Raw genomic sequence first — 17,487 nt, 5'->3', positions numbered from 1 at the left:
AAAAAAAGATTCAGGAAATGCTTTTTGACAAATAGATTCCTTACTAGGCATATTAATACAGAACTCTGAGAAATAATTCATGTAAACTACAATACAGAACCGTATTTCCCACACCCCTCAGAAGCAGTGCAAAGACTTAGGGGAGTCAGGGATAATGGAGGTCCTGAGGGAGAGGGAAGTAATTGTTAGGAAGGAGCCTGGGTATGAACTTGAAGGGTTGTTGTGTAGGGGTGGAGGAAGTATGGAACAGTGGGGATTTTTGAGGGGTGGGGGGCGGGGACAGATTGTTAGAGAGGGTCCCCCATGCAGACTGTGGCTGACCCTAGCCTCTCCCATTCAGTCAGGCACATCTGCTCCTCTCCCCATGTGTCCCTGCCCCGCTTTCTCCATGTAGCTCTGCACCCCCTCCTCCTCTGTCCGTGTGTACCTGCACCCCCTCAGTCAGCCCCCTCCCCTCATCTCCATGTGTCCCTGAACCCCCTGTCTCCATATGTCTCTGTGCCCCCGCTCAGCCATCCCTCTTCCCTCTGCACACACCCCCTCTGCCCACATGGCCCTGCACCTCCACTTCCAGTTAGCCCCTGGCCCAGTCTGTCCTTCCCCACTAGTCCTTATGAGCCCCTGACTGACCCGTCCAGCACCCCACACTGTCTCCCCATATCCCCTGTCTCCTGTCCTGGACAGGAGTGGTTGCTCTGTTCTAGCACCACAGCACCCTCTGGTGTGAAAAAGGTGGAACTGTGGCAACTTTTCAGTAACTTTCCAGCAGAAGCTGTGGTATGCAAAAAAAATTATAAATATGCATGGCACATGAAATATGCACATGCAGAGTGGCACAGAATTCCCCCAGGAATAAAATTACAGACAGCAGTGGTGCAAAGACATGGTAGAGGATTGAAATAAACTTTCTCTGGTAAGGAGAGACAGGCAATATGGATTGGAAGGGGCTCACCCAACGGAGATGAGATTATGTGAACAGACAGAAAAGAAGATCTGTGTTACGATAGGTCTACGCTGCAACTGGAAGTGTGATTGCAGCACATGTAGACGTACTCTAGCTAGCATAGATACCAATAGCAATGAAGCTGTTGCACCAGAGTGCCAGGCAGGCTTGTCCAACCGGCACTGAAGCTCATGTTGCCACAGCATCACTGCTATTGGACCCATGCTACCTACATTAGCACTAGCTCAGTATGCCTACACATGTAGACATACCCTTAGCTCAGAACTGGTGTAACCACTAGGCGAACTAGGCGGCCATCTACGGTGTCAAAATTTGGGGGTGCCAAAAAGCGAGCCTGGTGGCCGCATGGCTTAGCAAAGAAACAGGCGGCTGCCTCGGCTCAGCCTCCACGCTCAGCCCCAGCGGGGGGCACGGAGAGCTTGTTCACCCCTCCTCCCCCCCGAAGAACAAAAGAGCCTTGCTCTGCAGCCCGGCGGAGGAAGAGGACACCGGTGCATTGGCCAAGGTAAGTTCTTCCCCACAGTTGGGGCCACTGGAGGGGACGGCAGCCCACAGAGCTGAGCTGCCCTGGTGCCCCTCTCCCTGCCCCAGCCTCTGTCAGCAGGGGAACGGTCAGAGCTGCCCTGGGCTGGGGCTTTCTGTAAACTGGGACCCAGGTGGGGGGAGAAGGACAAAGCCAGAGAGACACGGTGCCCCAAAGAGAGATCAGGGCTAAAGGGAAATGTAGAGCTGCACTAATGGCTTCAAATGCAAATAGCGATTGATTGGCTCCAACTATGTGGTATTGGTGAGGGAGAGGAGTGTAGGGCAAGCAGGGACCTGCAGTACTTCCTAGCTGAGTCTCTCCATCCATCCCAGGATGGTCCTGCCAAGACTGACAGTGTGAATACAGACACATTGAATTTGGTTGTTAATGATGCTGCAAAGCATTGCTTGGAGGCAACAGCCTTCTTCGACAGAGATCTATGATGACACTACTCTAACAGGATCATCTGGCAATACGTCACGAGTTGATGGAAAGGATCTTGCAAAAGCCATTTCTAGTTTCAAGTTTCTTGTTTCTCTCGTTGTTTGGTATGACATATTGTTTGAGATCAACATGACTAGCAAACAACTTCAGGCGAAAGAATTCGACATACGTGACACCATTAATCAACTTGGAGAAACCAAGAAGTTTCTTGTGGGCTGCAGAAGTGACACAGACTTTGAGAAAACATTGGTAGATGCAGGTGAACTTGCGGAGGAGTTGGATGTACCGGCACTTTTTGAACCAGATCCAATCCATATTAGAAAAAAGAGGAAGCAGTTCATATATGAAGCAGATGACGAACCTATTTATAATCTGAAAGAAAAATTCAAAGTGAACTTTTATTTTGCAGTCATCGACAGAGCAATACTTTCAGCTAAAGAAATATTCATATTGATGCAGCAAATTAGTTCAGTATTTGGCTTCCTATATGATATTTACAGTTTGCAAAATACAACATCAAAGCAAATTATGGAACATTGCTTGAATGTGGAGCAAGCTTTGCAACATGGTGAATCCAAAGATATCGATGCCTTTGACTTGTGCAATGAATTGCAAGCTATTGCAAGACGAGTCCAAAAGAGTGCATCACCACAAGATGTATTGAACTTCATATGGAAAAATAAGCTGACAGATAGTGCCCCCAATACAGTTATTGCTCTTCGCATCCTCTTGACTCTCCCAGTTTCTGCGGCCAGTGGTGAGAGAAGCTTCTCAAAGCTCAAGTTGATAAAAACAAACATGCGAACATCAATGTTGCAACAAAGACTTGTTGGGCTATCTACCTTGTCAATAGAACATGACATTGCTCGCAGCATTGACTTGGAGGAACTTGTTTCTAAATTTGCTAAACTGAAAGTGAGGAAACATAAATTCTAAATTATAATGTGTTACTCTGTGACAGTGTATTGTGTATAATGTATATGATTTATTTTAAGATCCATGCTATGTTGTGCAAAGTGAAAACAATAACAATGTCAACACAGTCAGGTTATTCATTTATTTGCATTAAATATGTAGACTAATGAAATTAATAAATTTTCAAGCCGAATCTGCATTAATTCTAATGAACAATGCCACATTATGCAGTATTCATTTTTGAAAGTTTATAATAAGCGATGCTCTGGGGGGAGGGGAGGGGAAGGAGGGGCGCAAGGTGGAAGTTCCACCTATGGCGCAAAATATCCTTTCACCGGCCCTGCCTTAGCTGAGAAGAGGGAGCAGAAAGGACATAGAGCAGCTGGGTGTCCTTGAATGTAAGCTGAGTGTCCTTGAGTGTAAGCTGGGTGTCCTTGAATGTAAGCTGAGGCAAGGAGGTCAGCTCTGAATTGCTTTCTAACATATGGAAAATCAATAAAGTTGTTTCAGATGTATTTCTTTGTGTTCCTGAGAAGGTGAACACTTAGGTCACGAAGAGCAGGAACTTGCTGATAGCATAAAGGATGATATTGAAATAAACATTATGTGAGGGGAGAAAGACATGTCGGATAATTCCAGTAGAAGTGGCATTGAGGACAATGTGGTGAAGACGGTGATCAGCTGATATACAGATATAGATGAGCTGGAGTAGTCCAGCATTAAGGTGAATGCCTAAGAGACCAGAGACAATGAGGCAGAGCTTCAGCCACCCATTTTTTAGATAGGACTTTAATGACAACATGCTTATCAAATAGTACGGAGAACCTTGAACCATGACTAGGGCTGACTGTGTGGAGTGCATCATCTCAAGAATAAAACAACAAGGTTGTGACGGGTTGGATCACAGAAACCCCCTTGGGACTGCCAACTAATTGCCAAGACTACTTCTGCCCCTGCTTTCCCTGCCAGCTTGGGACTCCTGCACCCTGTCTTGCTGAGCCAGATGCAACAGTCTGCTCCAGCACAGACCCAGGGTCTGAACCACGTGCCCCTAAGCTACAGACTTAACTGAAAGCAACTTAAGTTTCCTGTCTTTGACACTCAGATGCCCAACTCCCAATGGAGTCCAAACCCCAAATAAATCCATTTTACCCTGTATAAATCTTATGCAAGGTAAACTCATAAATTGTTCGCCCTCTATAACACTGATAGAGAGATATGCACAGCTGTTTGCCCCCCAGATATTAATACATACTCTGGGTTAATTAATAAGTAAAAAGTGATCTTATAAAATACAGAAAGTAGGATTTAAGTGGTTCCAAGGAGTAACAGACAGAACAAAGTGAATTACCAAGCAAAATAAAATAGAACACTATGTCTAAGAAAACTGAATACAGATAAAAACCTCACCCAGTAAGCTTCCTTTTACAGACTAGTCTCCTTCTAGTCTGGGTCCAGCAATCACTCACACCCCCTGTAGTTACTGTCCTTCATTCCAGTTTCTTTCAGATATCATTGGGGGTGCAGAGGCTCTCTCTTTAGCCAGCTGAAGACCAAATGGAGGGGTTACATAGACTTTCTCTTGTGGATGGAGACCCCCTCTTCTCTCCTAAGTCCAGCTCCAAGATGGAGTTTTGGAGTCACGTGGGCAAGTCACATGTCCATATATGACTGAGTTTCTTACCAGCCAAGCCACATTCCTGGGAAAGCTCAGATGTGGATTGGTGTCTTCAAGATCCATTGTCTGTTAAGTGCTTCTTGATTGGGCATTTAACTTTCACATTCCTTTCTCAAGAAGCTGACCAAATGCTTACTGAGGCTACTTAGAAATCAAGCAAGTCCACAGCCAATATTCATAACTTCGAATACAAAAATGATACATGCATACAAATAGGATGAATAGATTCAGTAGATCATAACCTTCACAGAGATATGTTACATTGCATATGTAACATAACACATATTCCAGTTATGTCATATATATATACATTCATAAGCATATTTCCACAAAGCCTTATGGGGGGCACCGTCACAAAGGTAAGACAGGGTATGTCTACACTGCAGTACAAGCCCAGGCTCAGATTCAGGCCTGTGGCCAAATCCCCCTTCCATGTACGACAGAAATCTCTCAGGCTCAGATCCAGCGTCGTAGGACACTACAAGGCTGGAGTGTTTGAACCTGAGGAGATTTTTGATGCCTTTCCCTTGAGGAATGGCGTGCCACAGAACTGTCAGCAGACATGAAAGGAACAGAAGTCACTCTGGAACCTGGCATGGTTCTGGATCCAATTTAATGTTTATTAATATAGGAATAGGAGGGATTTCCATTGTATGAACCAATGCAAAAGTTATTACAAGCCCAAGGTACCACAGGTATCGGCTAATGGTGGATTGTATGCCAATGCCTTGGCAGCCTCCCAGCCTCACCCCACCACATGGAATTTACAATGGTGACTGGGAAATGCAAACAGTAAAAATATCTTGAAAATGAATTTTTACTGGAAAGGCACAGATTTTTGCTAGAACATTCCTATTTCTTTAAAACGATAACCTTATATTGCCAGGCCTGTAAATACGTCACTCCGTAACCACCCAACTGTGTAATGAACTGTTTGGAAACAAAAAGAAAAGGAGTACTTGTGGCACCTTAGAGACTAACAAATTTATTTGAGCATAAGCTTTCGTGAGCTACAGCTCACTTCATCAGCTGTAGCTCACGAAAGCTTATGCTCAAATAAATCGGTTAGTCTCTAAGGTGCCACACGTACTTCTTTTCTTTTTGCGAATACAGACTAACACGGCTGCTTCTATGAAACCAAATATAACTGGGGTTTGAAATTTTGTCCAGAAATATGCTTGGAGGGGGAAGAGGAAGGGCAGTGGATTTATGTGTGTTTGCATGCAGTCATAACATGCTAAGCCATGTGGAAGCTAACACAGCATCCTGTTGATTCCCTCATGAATTCTGACCCAATACTGGGTGCTGTTAGCTCCAAACTTTTCCTATAGCAGGAACTCCAAATAGGTAGTCACATTTCGGAGAAGGGCATATTTTCCAGAGCCACTTCCATAGCTGACCCAGTCCCCTCCATTCATAAATGTGCTGATCAGTCACCATACATTTGAATACTTTGCTGCATACACTGCTGGTTTCCTACTAGAAGCTTGGAATAACATCTCCCTTTGCAAGTTGGGCACCACAAGAATTGTTATGTCCTCCAAAATGTGGAAGGCCTGAAATGGTAGAGAAACTTTTTGTAGCATGGCTGCTGACTGCCACCATGACCCCAAATTGTTCTGCAATTTTTAGAAAAAGAAAAAAGCAGCTTTGATTTTTTTTTAACTTACCAGTGCCTCTGCACTTCTTTTGCTTCAGTTAACCCAGCTGTGTCCGGGGAGCTTCTGTGCTCTGAAGTATTCCTCTCACAATATATTAAAGTTCAGTTTGGAAAAGTAACATTTTAGGTCCTTGAAATTCCACACATTTTTTTCTGTGCTCCTGCACTGACCTATTTGAGAAAATAACCCCCTGTGTCTTGTCCAATTGCAGGCTTCTTGATCTCTACAGGCTGTCATACCTCCACAGCTCACCTACACTGTAGCAGAAACCTGGGCCAATGGACCTTCATGGACCATTCCAAGAGGAAGCGTTTCTGTGATGAACTTATGTTGAGGTTCTGGACAGGGCCAACAAGCAGGTCCAATACCACAGATAGACGGTCTTATGGCTAGAGAAAAGGCATGGTGAGAGGCAAGAGGAAAGGCTGAGGTCGGCTGCATAGCTTGAGGACAGGGTTGCAGCACAGGAGAGGGCACTTGCTTCACAGTTCCTGGAATATGAAAGGCAGCTAAGAGAGGAGGACAGAGCTCAGCAGAGAGGACCGTTTGAGCAGCTGATATCAATACTGGCTGCAAGGGCTGCAAGAGTACTGGCTCATGATGCATCACCCACATCATGGTTCCCCTCCACGGTACCCTGGGATTCAGTCCAGAAACAGCTTAAAAAACTTTATGGCTGGGTGGTCCATGCAGTCAAGCCCTATGAGCAGCTGGGCATGACAACTTTGCCCCATGCAGTCCTCCATATTAACCCCATCTCCCCTGGATGCCTCCACTACTCTCCCCCTGCACCAAGTGCACAACATATGTGGAAGGAAGGGAAAGGAGAACGGAGGCCAGGAGACGTGAAATGGTGTGGGGGGGGTTCTATTTTGTACATTGTTTCACCATTTGCACTTGTTCATACACTTTTTCTTTTTGAACCTGATGTTTTGGTGTAGTAATGGCATCTGGCCTGACTGGCAATGGGTGAATGTTGTACTTTTCTAATATGTGTTTATAGATAAAGTTCTTTATTTCATCAAGAAATATCACTGCATCATATTGTACATTACCTTTATTATTTGAAACACAAAAACACATCCTTTGAGACAACTGGGAATTAGTAAGCAAGCACTATTTTGCAATACTGTTAGCTACATCAATCCATACTGTGAATTAGCTCCCTCCACATGTGATAAGCAGTCTGGTCATTCCTAAGTACAGTGCATATCAATAAACCCTCCCACCACTGAGGAGGTGAAGCACTGAAACCTACACTATCAATCAGCCCCTTCCCCAACCCCCTACAAGCCCATTCATAAAGGTACTATTTTCCTTCTTCCATTGGGCCATACAAATTCATAAGGTGGGGGCACAAAGCATCTCTGATGTCCATTGCCCAGGTGGATCCAGCTCCAGCTGTGGTAGCTGCACTTTCTGGCTGAGGGTGCAGATTCAGCAGCCCCTCACTGTCATAGGTCAATTTGGGGGGGGTGGGGAGGGAGAATGGATCGCCTCTGGCTTTACAAAGATTGTGAAGAACACAGCATGCCACAGTCATGCACACAGGATTGATGACACTGGAATCCAAATGGGTCTGTAGGCATCTACAATGGGATTTCAATCTGCCAAGAGCACATTCAACAACCAATCTAAACCTGCTGAGTGTGTAATTGAACCAGCTTTGCCAGGGCCTCTGATATCAGGGTATGGTTTCATAAGCTAAGACAAAAGGGTCCCCCAGAATAACCACGGGGACAGTAATGCTGTTTATGAAACTGTCATTTGGTGGGAATAGTGTCCCTGCCTGTCTGTGAATGTAGACCCCCCGAGCAGGGAAAAAACCCTGGCATCATGAACTTTTCCAGTGCAACCCACATCAACAGTCATAAATAAACCTCTGTGGTCCACTAGGGCCTGCATAACTAATGGAATAGTGCCCCTTGCAGTTTAGGAACTCATGCACCTTGAGGAAGGTAGAATGGGCGTGAATCCCATCAGTGGCCCCAGCACAGTTTGGAAACCCCCGGCTCTGAAAGCCAGGAATATCTTTTATGTCCGCCACTTTAGGGTAAACCACATGCCTGACTGCCTCAGAAACCTCTGCCACCACTTTATGCAAAGTGACTTCCCACCATCAAACTGCCTGGCAACGGTCATGTGGCAGTCTGGGGTAGCCAGCCTTCAGATGTTTATAGCAACACACTTCTGGACCAGCATGGCAGCCCTCATGTGTGTGTCTTTACACTGAAGGGTCAGGGCAAGCTGTTCACAAAGCACCAGAAATGTAGCTTTCTTCATATGAAAGTTCTGGACTCACTGCTGGGCATCCTGTGACAGACTTTTGCTACCAATCTGCCTGGGGCCACAGATGATCAGGCTGGGGCAACAGGATCTTTTTGGGGAGGAGATGACGAGGCACACCAAGTGTCTAAATTTTAAAGCTTTATTAATAAAATAATAAAATAACAGCAGAGATTTATAATAATAATAATTGCATCCACAGTACCCCAAATTCAACCCAGCAAGGCCAATTTCAGCGCTAATCCCCTTGTCAGGGGTGGAGTAAGGAAATCGATTTTAAGAGCCCTTTAAGTCGAAAAAAGGGCTTTATCGTGTGGACGGGTGCAGGGTTAAATCGATTTAACGCTGCTAAATTCAACCTCAACTCCTAGTGTAGACCAGGGCTTAGTGGGCTGGTCAAACTTCCTGTAACATGCAGAGCAGACAGTCAAGGTTTTCCACACTGCACCATGTCAAAGGACTAGAGCAGCCACTTGTCAGGAAGGCACTAGGGAGTCTGTGATACGATTGGTTTGACTCAGGTCTGTGTGCTGCAGAATGGACACCAGAGCCCCAGGTTTGAGCTCAGGTTAGAAAATGCTTAAATCTTAGGTTGACAATCAGTGTAGATGCTCAAGCATTGGCTTCTCTAACCCAGGGTCTGCTGAAGTGAGTCGTACTAACACTAGTCTTTACACTGCAGTGTAGACATACCCATACAGAGAGACAGCCATATTTACCTTGCTGGTGCACTCCATTAACTTCATACATCAGTTTTCTTTGGGAAAATACCCCGGTGCTTTGCTGTTTCAGTACAAAGAACATCTAGAGTTTGTGTTATGCTTCTCGTAGTAGAAGGAAAGGTGGCAGCAATTTTTCCTAGTGGATGTGTTTGCCAATCCCAAAATGATGTTTGTACTTTATTTTGCAAAAGTGTATCTATAACCATTTTTCCTTCACGAAAAACCATTATAGTGCCACAATTCTGTCACACTAATTCAGTACCATATTTGTAACAATCGATGGAGACGCATGTGATCATTTAAGATGTATCTGATTTAAGTCCCCATTATAGAATGATTATGTAAGTACTCCAGCCCCGTCTGCTGGTAGAGAGGAAAGCTATCGTCAACATTGAGAGAGGTGGGCTGTGTTGCTGTAGTAGACGCTAATTACCGTAGAGTTGAATCTTTGCTAAACTTATTAGTCAACTGCTGCCAACTGTGCACGATTAGCAACTCATGTCAGATAATGCAAAACATGCTAATACCTTTAGCAATGAGGGGAGGCTTTCATATATGCTAAGCCGGCAATGGTTTTGATTTCAGAGCTTTTCATTTTGCATCTGACTAAGTAAAGGATAACATTTTCAAAAGTACCTCAGTCCCATTTTCAAAAGGGCGTTAGGCACTTAGGAACCTAAGTCTCAGACACTTTTGAGGATGGAACTTCAAAAAGTTCTTCAAGTGACTTGGCTACTTTTGAACATTTTACCCAGAGTAGATATTTGGAAAACAGTTTTTACAAATGAGAATTGGACAAAAGACCATTAATTTTAGTACATTATTGTTTTCAGGAACTCAGTTGAGAGACATACAATTGCATCATAACAACAAACAATGCAATCATGAGGTGGCATAAGCAAGAAAGTTATATTCAGCAAAACAAACTTCTAAACCTGCTACTGAAAAGGAAGCACATGCGTGTATGTTACCCTGGAGACTTACACCTGCACTCAGTACACCTGTAATCTGAAGATTAGTCAGTGTTTATTTAAACAGCCCCTCAGAATCTAGCAAAAGATGAAGTGAAAACATCTATACTGTGGCCTGATGCACTTCATTTCTTGCACAGATAAGTGTTAAGCAGAACTACTTACTTCTAAGTGTACGTGCATGAGAAGAAACCTGTGAGGATTCATGCGTGGGAATGGGAGGGCAACTAAGTTAGGCAGTGGCATGTAGCCTAAATTTTGCTTCTTGTTTGATGAAAACAGAGTAGGTTTTGAGGCTTTCGAGCCATTCATTCTAAAACAAACTGATTTTACAGTGCTGATGGCCTGCTACACACTAAGCAGTCCGTCTTAATTTTCTGTGCCACGGATGCCCTCCTGATGGGTGGGTATCAATTTAGTTTTAGCAACTGATTATGTAAGGTAGTTAGACTACCCACTCGCCATATTTTGTACATTTTTGTGCCTTTCTTTTTGGGTTCCATAAAACCACTGCAATCTGTTGGCCTTCACCTCCATCCTCCCATCAGGCAATTGCTGAATATACACATATTCAGCTCACCGCAGATTATTTGCGCTGTCCAAGTAAGTATAACACATCTAGGTTCATTTTTTCTGCTCCGTATATTTGCAGCCATTATCACATTAGTGATTATGGACAGAGACATCGTCACTAGAAACTGTGATGGAATTATCACAATCACTTTCATAAAACAAAGGAAGCAATATGACAGCCTACATTCTTTTCTTTCCTTGTTTTTACTGGTTCCTTCACAACCTGTGCACTGCTAAAGCAACAAGCAGCAGCAACATCATTGTTGAAACACCATAAATCTTACATCCGTGAACATAGTCTAAAAGTCAATCTTTGATAGTAAGAATTTAGTTTTCCCCCACTTTTTTATTATTATGGTTGTGCTAATACATGCTATGGATTGTACAAACAGACAAACACACAGCCACTGTGCCAAACTATTTTTTTCAAGTTTATACATTCCACTTGGCATGATCACCAGGGACCCTAGTTTTCCATGATAAAAAAAATTTTCCAATAAACAAACATAAAAAAATCTGCATTTTTCCATGATTTAAAATGAAACAGTGAACTTTAGTTTCCCTACCCACACTCTATATAGATATGAGTTGAACACAATGTTTTATTGGTATATTTACCATTTTTAACATGACAGCCCAAGCCCTGCCCATTCTCCTGGTTATCTGAATTTTTGATTATCTGATCTGGCCCCGGTCCCAATTAGATCAAATAAATAGGGTTCTACTGTATATATTTTTATTTTTTCACAAAATGTAAAAACTAAAGAGTCTCTGTAAAAACGCAAATTCCACATTTTTCCATGGCAAATGGATTTCTAGGATCCCTGATTATCAAGAAGGCTGAATATTATTCATGATTGTTATGACAGTAAATAGTATCAGAAAGATTCTCATTTTGCAAAGGAAGATGAAACAGGATATGCTATTACCACTTATATTAATTTTGTTAGCTTGTTTATATTGTTCCTTCTTGTACCACACTCTGCCAGATAAACTTGCTGTGCATTTACTTTTGCAGATATGAGAGAGAGAGAGAGAGAGAGAGAGAGAGAGAGAGACCCAGCACACTGTGGTTAGGGTGATTGCCTGATTTATTTCCTCTTTACACAGACTCTTCCTCGCTTGCTATATGCCCCCTAGTGGCCTCCATGAATAGAGGCTGTAAATAGCCACAACTAAAATGACTTCTCCCTTTGTAAAGAGGGATGATAAAAATTTTATCCAACTCTTCATTAAAGAGCAACATATAACAGGAAAGAAATATGAATACAGAACAAGAATAAACAGCCCTATGAAGGAGGGAATAGGCTGCCTGAACTTTCAGCTTTATTAAAGGATTTGTTTTGCCCTTTTAAGATATTTGGCTACTTCTCTTCTGATTGTCTTGAATTCTCAGGATATGATGTCATCCTCCAGGAATGCAGGAGACTGTCCTTCTCTAGCTGGATATCTCCTTGCAAGAAGAGGATACAGAGGACATCCTGGCAATTCTATTAGGTTCAGTCTTGCACCACAATTTTCAGTGTTATATTAACATCAGACTGGGAAGCAGGAAATACAATAGTTTTTCCAGGCCTTGTGTTTTTGAAAAAAAACACAGTATTCCTACAGCAATTAAGTTCTTGGGGGGTGGGAAACAGTCTGCGTGCTTGCATTACACATGCTATCTAGCCAAAATGACTTGCTATCTGTGTTTTTTAAATCTAGACCACAGAGTCCAGTTTTATCCCAGAGTGACATATTATAGATTAATCAGAAAACCCCATAAGGCACAGGTATGTCATAAACACAGTGAACTTGATTCTGATCTCTGTCATCCATTTTACACTGAGCTAACACCTCTGACCTATGTGGAGCTGCTCATGAATTACATTGGTGTATGTAAGATCACAGTCAGAACCACTGACAAACAAATTGTATCAGTTGGACTGAGTCACTATCACTAAAGGCATGTCTACACTGGAAACTGTACATTGACCTGTGTTAGGTCGACTTACAGCCACTGAACTGCGGTGGTTCATGTCCACACACTACCCTTCTGACAGTGGTGCGCATCCTCACCAGGAACACTTCCACCAACTTAAGAGGGGCAGTGTGGGGGGCTGAGACAGGGCCGGATTAACTTTTTGTGGGCCCGGCGCCAAACATATTTGTGGGCCCCCCTGGGGAATGATTGTAAAAGACAGGAGATCGACACAGAAATTGTCTGTGACACAGCACATAGCTGCGCAGGTTTTATTAACAATAGCTACACAAAGTGGTTTGGTTGAGTAAGTTACTCACATTAATACTGGCTATGTAATATACAAATTACTTATCTGATGCAAGACTAGTATGAAGAATGATGCTATAAATAAAATGTATGAAAATTTTTCTTCAGATTTTTCGACCTGCCTTTGCTGCAGCAAACGTTTCAATTAAACTAGAGAAGTCTATAGAGTTTACCATCTCAGATTCAATGGATAACGGAGTAAGACTGTTACGTCTTTCTTGAACCATTGTAGCACATAAAGCACTTTTTATCCTTTTTAAATGTGACAAAGACCTTTCACCACTGCAGTCTGAGACTGGTAGTGTCAGGTAAATGCGTAGTGCAAAAAAGACATTTGGAAAGGCTGTTTGCAAATTATGCATGTTCATTATGGTCAGCATTTGCAGCGGTGTAGGCAGAGCTCGTGATAATGGCTTGGAGGCAAGCTGCTTTACAAGTGAGCCCGCACTGATTCTTCAAAGATCTCTTCAATAGAATTCAATTAATCTTCTGAGAAACTCTTTATCAGCAGTACTGTCAAGGTCACCTGTTAAAAAACAGAAAGAGTTGTTTATTTCTGAATATGCGGTAATTCTTCTGTTGAGATGGCTGACAAGTGAATCAATTACGGTTCAATTTTGAACTTCTCGTCCCGTCAGCACAACAGCAGGTTCTTCACTATCATCAGCCATACGCTTTGGATGACATTGCCACTTTACCTGAAAGTTAGCTGTAGAACTTAAAGCCATTGCAGATTCATGGTATTCCTCAAAACTGTTCTGTTTTGCTGCCACAAACTCAGATAGTGACTTCAGCAGCATCACAGCTGTGTCTAAGTCCATTGTTTCAGACTGCAGACTTGTAATGTTCACGTGTTTTGTTTAGTCTTGTAAAAATACTACCCCAAAAAGTTGTCATAAATGCAGTCTCCAGCTGAGCCACGGTTTCAGCTAATGAGTTTGCCTCTGCTCGTTTTTCACTGTTCTGCACAGTGTCTTCAAAAGCCTGAAGCACGGATTTAGAGCTTTTCTAGTTGCATGATAAACTGCAAAGTGCATCCGCTCGAGCTGACCACCTTGTGTCACTGAGGCGCTTTGGGAGAAGTTCTCTGTTCCTGGCCTCAGATGTCTCCTCTTTCAGAGAATCTCACAACAGGCCCCAGCGATAAGTTGAACCTGAGAAAAAAACATACAGTTTTTGGACAAATCCAAAAAATGTAATTGCATCAGTGCGTGGCTCTGCAGCAGCGTTCTACAGGTGTGCAGTTATTCAGCATATAACGCACAGTAAATGTCAGCTGATCAGTACGGCTAATATCTGGTGTGGAATCAACACTGAAGGAAAATACTCAGTCAATTTTAGCTCATCCATGGTGTCCTGCTTTAGCCATGTTAGCCATGAGTTTGATGAACTCTTCACAGATTTCAGAGTAGCAGCCGTGTTAGTCTGTATTCGCAAAAAGAAAAGGAGTACTTGTGGCACCTTAGAGACTAACCAATTTATTTGAGCATAAGCTTTCATGAGCTACAGCTCACTTCATTGTTGATGATAGCTATGATGTTGTGCAATGACCAGCATTCCCATAGTGGAAGGTGGGCTAGGGAGTGGAGTGGCCCCTGCTGTGTGTGGGCCCAGTGCCATGGCGCCTTTGGCCCCATTATAAACCCAGTCCTGGGCTGAGAGTCTGGGCTCTCAGCTCCACACACAGCTCCCTGCCCGGCTGCCTCCAGTTCTTGACTCCCTGCTGCTGGGAGTTCAGCTGTCGCCCGGGCTCTCAGCTCTCCACAGCAGCCAAACTCCCAACTGAGAACTCCACACCCAGCTCCTGGGAGACTCCAGGCAGCTGCCAGGTTCCTTGCAGGGAGCAGGGTGCCTCTGGACAGCTGCTGGCTTGCACCCACCCGGTTCCCCACTCCCAGCCAAGCTGCACCCTGTGGCTACCAGCTCCCAGCTGCAGTGAGGAACTGAAAGCCCAGGCGGAAGCCGAACTCTATGCAGTGGGGAGCCAGGAGCCTCTGGGCAGTAACAGGACTCCCCGCGGGGAGCCAGGAGCTTCCGGTCAGCAGCGCAGCTGGCAGCAGAGAACGGGCAGCCCAGGCAATAGCTGGACTGGGAGCCAGGAGCAGTGAGCCAGGGGGCAGCCAGGCTCTGAGTGGGGAGTAGAGCAGGCACAGCCTGGCTGGGAGCAGGGAGCCCAGGGGCAGTCTGGCTCTAGCTGTAGCCCTCCACTCGCCCCGGTGACACCCCAGCTTTCTTGTCTATTTCACGGCTCCAGCCAACAGCCAATGTAAGTACCCCAGTGTCTACACAGACACTGCATTGCCCTAACTACACCAACATAAGCCCTATGCCTCTCGCGGAGGTGGACGTATTATGTTGGTGTAATAGGACACAGTAGTACATCGGCGGGAACAAGCCTGTAGTGTACACTCAGCCTAAGCTGTGTCTTGAGTTCCCTTGAATTTTGTTCAGATATACTTGAAAGTAGTACTGATTTTCTTCACTTTCATGTGCTTTCTGAAAGAAGTTTGTGGATATTCCAAAACTGTGGCCGAAAATGTGACCATAGCCTTTTGCACATACAGCTTCAGCCAGTTGTTCTTCATCCATTTGCTCATTGCATGAAGCTCTTAGGTATGTCTATGCTTCGAGCTGGAGGTATAATTCCCTGATCGAGGAGACATACCTGTGCTAGCTCTGTTTTGAGAATAGGGCATAGCTATGGCCATGCAAGCAGCAGGAAGGGCTAGCCACCCTGAGTACGTGCCTAGCATCTTGGACAGGATCAGACTTGGGGCACTAGCCCACCCCGCTACTCGTGATGCCACAGCTACGCTCTGTTCTTAGCACGCTAGCTTGATCAGAGCTAGTACATCTCAAAATGTGCATGTACCCTTAGATAGCTGGGATGTTGCTCTTTGTATCTGATGTGAAGGTAACGTAAAGTGTCATGATGCATTACTGGCATTTTAGCCCATATTAAAACTCGCCCAGGGGCAGAAGTGAGCATAGTGGCTTTGGCTCAATCAGAGGGACTGCAGTAGTGGATTATTTCATACCACTGAATGTAAACCAATATCTGGAGATTGTTAAACATTGCACTCTAGGATGTACACTTCTGGATATGTCAGGCACAGGAGGAAGGGGCACATTTTGGGTTCTTACAACAAAAAAGCCCTTTATCAGATTTAAAATTTTTATTAAAGCTAATGTTCCAAAAATTATATAATACATGGGTTGGGAAAAGAGTACCTGTACATCTGGGTGTAGTGCTTAGATTATCCACAAATATAAAGTTAATTTTTAAAAGTCATATGATACATAGAGTACATAATAAGCAATAACCCAAATTTAAGTGAATAGATTTACAGTTTAGATATTAGAATGCGAATACAGTTTAGATATTAGAATCCAAATACTCGGGTACATCACTCATGAAAAGTTGTACAGAGATTTGGTTGAGGAAAGCAAAATATATCAATGAGTGGAGATTGTCCCTCAGTAACTGAGAATTAGGTTGGTTGTCCATTTAGAAAATACAATCCATGAGGAAAGTATTTCAGTTACTTTCCTGACTACGCTTTTCATCGGCACTCCAGCTCATCCCTCCTGGTATTGCCAGAGTCTTGTGATGTGTTCTATGTAGTTGTCCTTCAACCACCTGATGGTGTCAGACACCATGTGTTGCCGCATCAGCCGAGCATAGTGTTGACCAATTCAGCATTCTCTCAGCACTCGCTTGTTACTGGAGTCCCATGTGCCTAAGGCTCCGAAGAGCAGTGTGTGTGTCTGGACCTGGTAACGCTTAGGTCTCAAGGTTTCAGCCAGAGGGGCATATTTCTCTACCTTTCAAGCAGTAGTTCTTTTGCAGAAAAACAAGGACTAAAACTCTATGTGCAGCTCAAAACTGTTGCAGCATTACTCTTGCAGTTCCTATTTCTGCTTTCCTGCCTCCCAGCATATGTCTACACTTGGAGCCAGGGGTGTGAGTCTCAGCTCAAAGGAGACATATCTCCGCTAGCTCGGCCAGAATTAGCATGCTAAAAATAGACCATAGCCACAGCAGCACAATCAACAGGGGAGTTAGCTGCCCTAAGTACATGCCTACCATCTTGGACAGGTACTCGTGGTTAGACCCTCCCACCACTTGCACTGCTGCAGCTATGCTATTTTCAGTGCACTAGCTAGATCAGAGCTAGCATGAGTATGTCTCCTCAAGCTGAGAATCACACCCCCTAGCTCCAAGTGTAGACATACCCATAGCCCTGATACTCAACAGATTAAAGTGTAAATACAACAAGAGTTATCCTCTCATTGAACACTACATGGTGATATTAGGATACATTTTTATGGCACTGACTTCTAGGCCCATGTTTTGAGATCCATCTGGATAAATAATGGCATGACTCATAGGCACTTTGAAAGTACATCACCTTGCTGAGTCACATTTTAATATCTATCCATCCCTCTGATGTGCAATCTTGCTTTGAGTAAAT

General features: G+C 44.0%; 1 protein-coding gene across 1 annotated transcript; it reads left to right on the top strand.

Annotated features, from left to right (window-relative positions):
- Positions 1 to 1,880: 1,880 nt before the first annotated feature.
- On the top strand, positions 1,881 to 2,870 carry LOC141981859 (zinc finger MYM-type protein 1-like). The gene has a single exon (XM_074943492.1). The coding sequence runs from the start codon at positions 1,881 to 1,883 to the stop codon at positions 2,868 to 2,870; it is 990 nt and encodes a 329-aa protein (XP_074799593.1).
- The last annotated feature ends 14,617 nt before the right edge of the window (positions 2,871 to 17,487 follow it).

The sequence above is a fragment of the Natator depressus genome, chromosome 2, assembly GCF_965152275.1.
Source record: "Natator depressus isolate rNatDep1 chromosome 2, rNatDep2.hap1, whole genome shotgun sequence".
Lineage (NCBI taxonomy): Eukaryota > Metazoa > Chordata > Testudines > Cheloniidae > Natator > Natator depressus.
The sequence above is the reverse complement of the archived record's forward strand: the minus strand, read 5'-3'. Positions and strand labels throughout refer to the sequence as shown.